The following is a 10,472-nucleotide window of genomic DNA, read 5'->3' as shown; positions in this document are numbered from 1 at the left end:
CAAAGTGATCGAAATATGAAGGTATTGATGTCAGATCGTGGTGGAGAATATGACTCAAAGGCATTCCATGATTACTACAAACAACATGGAATCAAAAGACAATTTAAAACCAGGTACACACTGCAACAGAATGGTGTAGCAGAGAAAAAGAACGGGTCCCAATTATGAACATGGCAAGAAGCATGCTGAAAGGTAGAAACTTGTCTAATGAGTATTGTGCGGAAGCAGTTGCATGTGTTATTTATGTGATCAAAAGATCTCCTACAAAGAGTGTGATGAACAAAGTACCAGAATAAGCATGGTCAGTTATGTCTTGTAGTATATCTCATCTCAGAGTGTTTGGATGTATAGCTTATGCACATGATCCTAAGGAGAAAAGAGGCAAATTGAATGATAAAAGTGAAAAATGCATATTTACTGGTTATAGTGAGCAATCAAAAGCTTACAAATTGTATAACCCTGTCACCAAGAACACTATAATTAACAGAGATGTGATGTTCAAAGAACAAGAGTCATGGAATGGGACTATAGACAAAACAGTTGATGCACAAGTTCCACTGATGGAAGAAGATGATGTAGCAGAAAATGAGCAACAAGAATCACAGGTGAAGATACCGAACAGAGACACACCAACAAGGACTCCAAGATTTTTAGAGAAGCCTGGATCTTCAAGCAAATCAACCGATCGAGATTCTCCCAATAATCAATTAGGTGATTAATCAAGAAATGGTAAGAGAAAGATGAGAAGTCTAAAAGATATTTATGATGATTTGGATGTTAGTTCAAATTTTGCATTATTTCCATTCCAACCCTCTTCATTTGAAGAAGCAATGATAGATGAAAATTGGGTGCAAGCCATGGATGAATAAATTGAAGGTATTGAAAATAATAATACATTGGATTTGGTTGATTTTCCAATGGAAAAAAATATCATTGCTATAAAGTGGGTGTACAAGACAATGTTGAATGAGAAAATCGAGAATAGATTTTGGAGAAACGTTTGCTCCAGTAGCCAGAATGGATACTATAAGAGCAATTCTAGCCACAACAGCTCAAAACAAGTGGAAAGCATATCAGATGGATGTGAAATCAACCTTCTTGAATGGAATTCTAGAAGAAGAAATTTATGTGCAGTAGCCTCCAAGATATGAAGTTGAAGGTAAAGAAGATAAAGTTTACAGGTTGAAGAAAGCGCTCTATGGACTCAAGAAAGCACCTAAAGCTTGATATAGCAAAATTGATAATTACATGATCAAGAATGGATTTTGTAGAAGCAACATTGAGCCTACCTTGTACACAAAGGTAGGTGAGCATGGAAAATTTTGATTGTTTGCTTATATGTTGATGACATGATTTTTACAGGTGATTTTGAGTTAGATGAATTTAAAGCAGCGATGATGAAAGAATTTGAGATGACAAATCTTGGTGTCATGAAATATTTTATTGGCATAGAAGTTGAGCAATCTGAAAAAGGAAGTTCTATTTGTCAAAATAAATATGCTAGAGATTTGCTAAAAATATTCAGGATGGAAAATTGCAAACCTGTCCCTACACTAGTTGCAATAGGTACAAAGTTAAGCAAGGATGATGAAGGATCAGATGTCAATCTAACTCTATTCAAAAGATTGGTTGGCAGCCTCATGTATCTCACAGCTACAAGATTAGATATTATGCAAGGAGTGAGTTTGATTTCTAGATTTATGGAGACTCCAAAAGACAGACATTGGAGTGCAGGAAAAAGAATTCTGAGATACATAGTAGGAAGTAGAGATTGTGGCATAATGTATGAAAGCACAGAAAAGAAGGATTTGAGTGGATACACCGACAGTGATTTTGCAGGCAGTTTGGATGATAGGAAGAGCACTTCTGGTTATGCGTTCCATCTTGGTTCAGGTCTGATTTCATGGGCATCTAAGAAGCAGCTCATTGTGGCACTTTCGTTAGTAGAAGCATAATATGTAGTGACAACATTAGCAACATGTCAAGCAGTCTGGTTAAGAAGAGTATTTGATGGACTCAAGCAGAAACAACAAAGATCAACAACAATATATTGTGACAACGCCTCAGCAATTTCACTATCCAAGAATAGTGTGTTTCATCATAAGAGCAAGCATATTGATACTAGATATCACTTTATTAGAGAACTTGTGAACCATGGAGAAGTTCACTTGAAGCCTTGTAAATCTAGTGATCAATTTGTTGGATATTTACTATGTCATTAGCAAAAGATGTGTTTGAGTTTCATAGAAGAAACTTGGTGTTGTAAGCCTAGCTGAGACTTAGACCAGCATGCATGTTTGAGTTGTTATGAATCAGCCTCAGTTTAGCGGTCGCAATTAAGGGGAAGTGTTAAAATAAGATAAATTTCCCGCATGAGGAGTTGGCTAAAATTAGAGTCAGTTAACTAAGTGTTGAGTGTTGAGTCAATTCGAGTTAAGTGATAGATGATTTTTAGTGTGTGGTTGCATGTCAAGATAATTTAGGCGAGTCGCTATTCGAAAAGGTTTAAATACCCTTCACCGGGTTCATTATAAGAATCAAGTTTTGTGTGATCAATGGAAGAGTTGCAACTCATGTGTTTTGTGTGAATTTGTATTTTGGCTCCTTTGTCTTTCCAACATTCTCTGTGTCAGTCGACTGAAGAGAGAGACTAGATGAATATAAATACAATGGTCGGCTATTAGATTGCCCGAGAAGTCAGGTACCAAGAAAGCCAACAAGTTTCAGGATGAGATTGCTCAAATATTCCATGCTGATCATTTCAACAACGATTTAATTAGTTGGAAAATGTCAAATTTGAAAATGCTTCTCATACATATAATACATGTGGTTAATGGTCATTTGACATTGTTCATAATGTTGTTTGTCAGTGGATTTTACCTACAAGCTATACACCCATACCAACCTGGTCGTGATTTCCCACATGCATACGTTCCTTCTAAAATCATAGGTGCAGAGGCTTTTATTGTGTGGAGTGTGGAGATGTTGAGGAAGTATAATGAAATTCTTTGATACAGGGCTGAGGTGTGGAGGAAGTTGTACAGAGGCGGAGGAAGATGTGCGGAGGTGGTTTTCATTGCGCGGAGTGCGGACAAAGCTTGTACGGAGGTAGGAATAATGACAAATTGAAGAGAAACTATGTGTGAAGGCAAGAATATGACAGATTACGACAAATTGCAAAGAAACTATGTGTAAAAGCAATAATAACAATAGATTGTGAAAATAAAACATTTTTGAATAACGACAAAACTCAAACCCAACACTGCCTTAATCAACTAATTAGTAACAAAGACAAAAAAAACTATGTTTAATTACAACTAATAATCTTATTTAATTTTAAAATTTAATTTAATTATATAATTTTGTAAAAATATTTTTAATATATTAAAAAAAATTAAAAAGATATAATTTTTATTTATATTATCAAATTTCCAATTCATTTAATTTTTTTATAATTTTAATTTTTTTAATTAATAAAATTATCTAATTATATGCCAAACCAAAAAGGACATATTTAAGTTAAAAATAAAATAAAAAACCATTTTTCCCCTTGTACTTTATATAATATAATTCTGTTTCTTTTGAAACGTGACTTCAATTATATAATTTAGTTTCTTTTAAAACATTATTCAATTATATGATTGTAAACATAGTAAGCAGGGTTATTATTTCATTTTCCTTTCGAAATTGTTTCCAAAAAATATCCGAAAACAATTCTCTATGATAGATTAATTTCCAAAAACATTTTGTTAGATAATCTTTTCATAATTTGTTCTAAATTATTAAAAAAACATAAAATAAGTGAAAATAAATTATTAAATTATCAATTTTTTTCTAAATTATCAGAAAACATAAAATAATTGAAAATAAATTATTAATTATAAAATTTAATGAGATAGAATTTCTAAAAAGATTATATTAAAAAATAATTGTAATATAGTTTAATGGTTATAAGTTTTGAAATGTTTTTAATATATTTTTAGTTAAATTGGTTTAAAATTAAAAATAAAAAATAAAAAAATTATTACAATTATAAATTTAAACTATAAACGATAAAAAAAAATAAAATTCAAGAGGCTTATCTTTTATGCATTCAAAATGTCTTTTAAATAACCCAAAAAACAATAAAAATTCAACCTTATCAAAAACTCCAAAACAGAGAGTAATTACACCAAAACATAACTCCAAAACAGAGAGTAATTACACCACCTAATTAATAAGGAAAATGTAATACAATTGAGGTAGAAAAACTCCAAAACAGAGAGTAATTACACCAAAACATAACTCCAAAACAGAGAGTAATTACACCACCTAATTAATAAGGAAAATGTAATACAATTGAGGTAGTGTATGATCATATAATGACATCAGCCACTGCCATACATCATAGAAAATACTCCATTTCTTACCCAATGTGACTAGAATTTGACTTACAAACAACGATGCTCAGAAGTAAAACTCTAACCTCTTCTCTGCAATCAATTGAGGTTGGGTTTAAATTAATTAAAATCATAGCAGAAACGAGAAACGATGTCCCCTGCTCAGCCACTAAAATTATTCTTCTCATTGAAATATTGTTTCTTCGTGCTTTGCTTTCATGTAAATTAGCTTCCATCGTCCACACAATTGATCTCATACTCTCACACTGGACATTGTAGGTTGGGACATTGAGAGACATCAAGCATCGCCAACCAGGTACAATGTTCGACACCTTCTAGTTCTTTCAAGTCGATGCATCCACTCACATTTAGCCATTGAAGTTTTGTGAGTTGCTCCAACCCCATTATGCTTTTCAACTTCACACATCGTTGTGCCATCAAAAATTTCAGAGACAACAATGTCTCCAAATTTGGCAGGTCTTCTAAAACAGAACACCCACTAACTCTTAGGATTACAAGCTTTGTTGACTGTGCCAACCCCCATATGCTCTTCAGCTTCGGACATCCCTCTGCCCACAATTGTTCGAGAGATACCAAATTTTCCATACACAGCATTTTTAACTCAGAGCACCCACTAAGTTTTAGGTATCGAAGTTTTGTCAGCTGCGCCAATCCCCGTATGGTCTTCAGTTTCACACATCCGTCTACCAGCAAAAACTCCAAAGATACCAATGTCTCCATATTTGGCAGCTCTTCTAAATCGGAGCATTGAGAAACAATCAAGTGATGAAGCTTTGTTGACTGTGTCAAATCTGGTATGCTTTTCAGCTTCACACATCCGTCTGCTTTTAACACCTCCAAAGATACCAATTTTCCCATACTTCGCAACTCTTCTAAGTGAGAGCACTGAGAAACAATCAGCTTGCTGAGCTTTGTCCGCTGGGCCAACCCCTGTATACTTTTCAACTTCACACATCCTTCTGCCACCAGAATCTCCAAAGATTCCAACGTTTCCATACTTGCCAGCTCTTCTAACTCAGAGCAACCAGAAACAATTAGCTTCCGAAGCTTTATACAATGCGCTAACCCCGGTATGCTCTTAAGCTTCACACATCCCTCAGCGCTCAACGCCTCCAAAGACACCAACCTCTCTATACTTGGCAGCTCTATTAACTCAAAGCACCCACCAACTTTTAGGAATCGAAGCTTTGTCAGCTGCGACAACCCCTCTATGCTCTTCAGTCGCACGCACCCCTCTGTCCATAAGTTCTCCAAAGATACCAATGTCTCCATACTTGGTAGCTCTTCTAACTCAGAGCACCCATCAACAATTAGAGAACGAAGCTTTGTTGACTTCGCCAACCCCCGTATGCTCTTCACTTTCACACATCCGTCCGCACTGAACGCATCCAAAGATAACAAACTTTCCATATTTCGCAGCTCTTCTAACTCAGAACACTGAGAAACAATTAGCTTTCTAAGCTTTGTCAGCATCTCCATTCCCTGTATGCTCTTCAACTTCACACATCCTTCTGCTGCCAAAATCTCTAAAGATACCAATGCTTTCATACTTGGCAGCTCTTTTAACTCAGAGCACCTAGAAACATTTAGATGTTGCAGCTTTGTTGACTGCGCCAAACCACGTAAGCTTTTGAGCTTCACACATCCGCTCGCCCGCAACTCTTTCAAAGATACCAGCGTTTCCATACTAGACAGTTCTTCTAGCTCACAGCATCCACTAACATTCAACCACTGAAGCTTTGTTAGATGCGCCAAACCCCTTATGGTCCTCAGCTTCACACATCCCTCTGCCTCGATCGACTCCAAAGATACCAACGTTTCCACACTTGGCAGCTCTTCGAACTCAAAACACTGAGAAATACTTAGGTGTTGAAGTTTTGTTAACTGCACCAACCCCTGTATGCTCTTCAACTTCACACATCCATCTGCATACAGCAACTCCAAAGATTTCAATGTCTCCATATTTGGCAGTTGTTCTAACGCAGAGCACCCTGTAACTTCTAAGAGTCGAAGATTTGTAGCCTGCGCCAAGCCCCGTATGCTTTTCAACTTGACACATCCCTTTGCCCTCAATACCAATGCCTCCATACTCGGGAGCTCTTCTAACTCTGAGCAGTGAGAAACAGTTAGCACTCGAAGCTTTGTCGACTGCTCCAACCCCTGTATGCACTTCAGCTTCACGCATCCGTCTGCACTCAACACCTCCAAAGATACCAAGTTTTCCATGCTTGGCAGCTCTCCTAACTTAGAGCACCCACTAACATTGAGGTGTCTAAGCTTTGTCAGCTGTGCCAAGCCCGGTATACTCTTCAGCTTCACACATCCTTTTGCCCACAACTCCTCCAAATATTCCAACTTTTCTATACCTGATAGCTCTTCTAAATCAGAGCACTGAGAAACAATTAGCTGTCTAAGATTTGTCAACTGCGCCAAACCCTGTAAGCTCTTCAGCTTCACACATCCATATGCCGACAACACCCCCAAAGATACGAATGTCTCCATACTTGGGAGCTCTTCTAACTCTGAGCATTGAGAAACAGTTAGCACTCGAAGCTTTGTCGATTGTTCCAACCCTCTTATGCACTTCAGCTTCACACATCCGTCTGCACTCAACACCTCCAAAGATACCAAGCTTTCCATGCTTAACAGCTCTTCTAACTTAGAGCATCCACTAACATTTAGGTGCCTAAGCTTTGTCAGCTGCGCAAACCCTGGTATGGTCTTCAGCTTCACACATCCAAATGCCCACAACTCCTCCAAATATTCCAACTTTTCCATACCTGATAGGTCTTTTAACTCAGAGCACTGAGCAACAATTAGCTTTCGAAGCTTTGTGAGCTTCGCCAAACCCGGTATGCTCTTTAGCTTGATACATCCATAGGCGGACAACGCTCCCAAAGATACGAATGACGCCATACTTGGCAGCTCTTCTAACTCCGAGCACTCGTTAACACATAGGATTCGAAGATTTGTTGACTGCTCCAAACCCCTGATGCTCTTCAGCTGCACACATCCATCTGCCCATAACTCCAACAAACGTACCGGCAACTGCAAATTTGTCTGCCAAAAGCAAAATGTTCAGGCATTGTGGTGCGGTATTAATAGGGACGAAACATTAAAATATCAACACAGCAAATTTCTATTTACCTGTGGTTCGCCTTCCCTCTGCCACAATGAGTTTAATTTGTTCCCAGAGAGCTGTAAAAACCTCAAGTTTTTCATCGGAACCCACGAAGGGAGAGAAAAGAATGGACACTCTATCCATCGGAGCCATAAGATCTTAGGTAACTCTGCCGTTCTCAAACTACCTTCAGTATTTGTTAACTCCACTCTACTCAAAATGCGTTCCAAGAGAGGACCTTCAATATCAACAATTTGAAGGCTTCTGGGACGAATATCGTTCAATACATCATCCCTGTCATTATAGTGATTCAGATCCATCTTAATTCCCCGCACGGGTATTCCCTGTCCATCCGGGAAAAGGATAGTTATTACTGGTTTGTTCTTGAGAAATGAGGATAAGGAGTATAAAAGAAATACGAAAGAATTAACACTTACAGATGATTGCTGTAACAAATGATCGGCCCTACGCCAAAGTCGAAGCGGCGAGGATTTCTCAGCAACATTTCTTCCCCAATTTCTTAGGTGATCGTGCATACGAATTAAATTCTCACTGTCAATTTCTACAAGAGATTTGTCCTGTAGATTTTGAAGTCCTCGCCTTCCCCGCCAGCCTGATCCGAGCCACACGCTTCTGGCTATATCCCTATTCCGTCCAACGAAGAAACATGCAATGTCTAAGAAAATCCATTGCTCCTCTATACTTAGTGATTTATAACTTATTTCAAATGTCCTATGTATCTCAGGAATACCAGGCAGTATTTCTTGAAGACTCGCCAAATCGTCTTCCCAGTTAGATATATCTTTTCCACAAAGATGTGCTCCTAATACTTTCAAACATAAGGGCAGTCCATTACAAGATTCTAAGAACCTATCCACCATACATTCAAATTCTGGGGCCTGATAGGCTTGCCCAAAGGCATGGCAGCAGAAGAGCTCCCGAGAGTGGTATGGGTTAAGCCCAGTTATCTCATAGATTAATGATTTATCAACTCTTGATTTTCTAAAAACATCCCTATCTCTAGATGTAATCAATATTAGGCTCCCTGAACAGAGACCACCAATTTGAACAGGCACAAGTGCATCTACTTGATTCATATCGTCTACATCGTCTAATATTATTAAAGCCTTAGTAGATTTGAGAGGTTCTATGAGCATCCCTTTCCCTTCATCAACACTGTATATTGGCTTATCCAATCGAGTCAAGCTCTCAAGGAGTTTTCTCTGCAAGGAATTTAAAGAGCCTTTGGCCGCATTATCTCTGACTTCAAATAAAAAGCAGGACCTATGATAGTCTGATTTCTTCCTATTGAAGAAATGTTTTGCGAAGGTTGTCTTTCCTACGCCGCCTGACCCCACGATCCCCAGGATCCGAGGTTTTCCGCTACGATGTTGCTGCAACAGGACTGTATCTTCAAAATCTTTCAGCTTGTAATCCAAGCCTGTTGGATAGTCGGCCACCGGCAAGTCTGGCTTTTTCAGCGTTTCAGACAGACGCTCAACCACCTTATCTAGCAGTTCCATTTCCAACTCCTTGCTAGTTATTCAGATGAACATACACAGAACTAGTCAGACACAAATGTCTATATTTATTTATCAAACATAATATACCACCATAGCGAGATGAAAATACTACCATATTGAGAGGAATCGTTGAGTTCTCACCCAATATTGCACGCCTCCAGCTCGAAACCCGGGATGTCTGCGCCACGAGAAAGTGCCTTTCTCCAATTTTCAATAGTGTTGGAATCATGTCGCAGCTTCCCTTCATCAGTCCTCTTCTCTGCCAGTCGTTTTAGCGCTTGAGCATAATTTCCATCTCTGCCCTGTGTGCACCGAACCTCAGTGGGCGTGACACCATAGAACACTGGAATGATCGGAGTCTTTGACTCCAACATCAGCAAGAGCTCATCTAGGCACCAATATGATTCAGCGTATCGAGGCGAGAAGATCGCTACCTGCACCGATGCGGTTCCAATAGCGTGTTTTATTTGAGAAGGAAATCCGTATCCCCGTTTCAACTCGTCCTCATCTAAAAAGGCCCTCAATTCAATTGAGCGAAGGCGATTGTACAGAGACTTGGCGAAGGTTTTCTTCACATCGACTCCTCGGTGGTTTATGAAAACCTCATAACACAGATTGTCGTTGGAATGAGCAGAGGTGGAGGCAGAGGCACAGGCAGTGGTGGAGGAGGATGCAGCCATTACAAATTTCAAATGGCAAACGAGAAATAAAAGGGGTAGTGATGGTGGACGCAACCAGGAGATGAGCTAGGGTTTCAGAAGCCCAAAGAAAATATGGGGAAAATTGGTGTGGATGGATATACACATTCAATCCTTCACCTGTAGTTAACGTGCAGTTATGTTTCCTTTTTATTTAGAATCGTTGTTACCCGCATTGAATTTTCAACGCGTTTTTCGGGGACCACAAATCTGTTTTTTATGTATGAATAAGTAAGGTCTGTATATTTCCACATTTACATTTTTGGCGCGTCAATTATCCAACTGTAAACATGTTACAGTCCCGGCTCATTTAATACCCATCAGCCAAGCAGGACTCTGTCTATACGCTAAAACCACAGGCAAGACGGTGTCGGTCAGATAACGTGGATCAGATGTTCATGGAAGTATTAGATGTTCCCAACATCATTAGACACGTATCTATTGAAATAGTGAAGATTCTCATCAAAATGTTCCACTGCAAAACAACGATATAATTACTAGGGTTTCACCTCAATCTTGTTAGCCGTTCTGCACACGTATCTTACACAGCAGAAATGTAACAGCCCTATCTGTACATTATACATTACATAATGTATTATCAAGACCAAACTAATGCGATAAGTTTCAAAAGTTTTAAATATTTTAATTTTTTTTTTTTTTTTGGGTTTTAGTGATTCTCATGATTTTTTTATGGTAGTGAATTATGAGTCAGCAATACACTGAACATGCA

The 10,472-nt window shown here is 38.3% G+C and overlaps 1 protein-coding gene across 1 annotated transcript; it reads right to left on the bottom strand.

Annotated features, from left to right (window-relative positions):
* Positions 1–4,274: 4,274 nt before the first annotated feature.
* Positions 4,275–9,910, bottom strand: LOC149211868 (uncharacterized). The gene is made up of 4 exons (XM_089391615.1): positions 9,186–9,910; positions 7,959–9,057; positions 7,548–7,865; positions 4,275–7,460 (listed from the first exon to the last, which is right to left on the bottom strand). The coding sequence occupies exons 1-4, from the start codon at positions 9,722–9,724 to the stop codon at positions 4,641–4,643; spliced, it is 4,776 nt and encodes a 1,591-aa protein (XP_089247741.1). The 5' UTR covers positions 9,725–9,910; the 3' UTR covers positions 4,275–4,640.
* Between the last annotated feature and the right edge of the window lie 562 nt (positions 9,911–10,472).

Source organism: Pinus tabuliformis, chromosome 1_1, assembly GCF_031772625.1.
Source record: "Pinus tabuliformis cultivar Carrire ecotype Pingquan chromosome 1_1, CPIR1, whole genome shotgun sequence".
In the NCBI taxonomy this organism is placed as follows: domain Eukaryota; kingdom Viridiplantae; phylum Streptophyta; class Pinopsida; order Pinales; family Pinaceae; genus Pinus; species Pinus tabuliformis.
This window is presented reverse-complemented; position numbering and strand designations above follow the sequence as displayed.

Coding starts and splice junctions, on each gene's coding strand:
- LOC149211868 (XM_089391615.1), bottom strand. CDS start 9,724: ATGGCTGCATCCTCCTCCACCACTGCCTGTGCCTCTGCCTCCACCTCT. Junction 9,058..9,185: donor CTGGAGGCGTGCAATATTGG/GTGAGAACTCAA, acceptor CTGAATAACTAG/CAAGGAGTTGGAAATGGAAC. Junction 7,866..7,958: donor ATTTGTTACAGCAATCATCT/GTAAGTGTTAAT, acceptor CCGGATGGACAG/GGAATACCCGTGCGGGGAAT.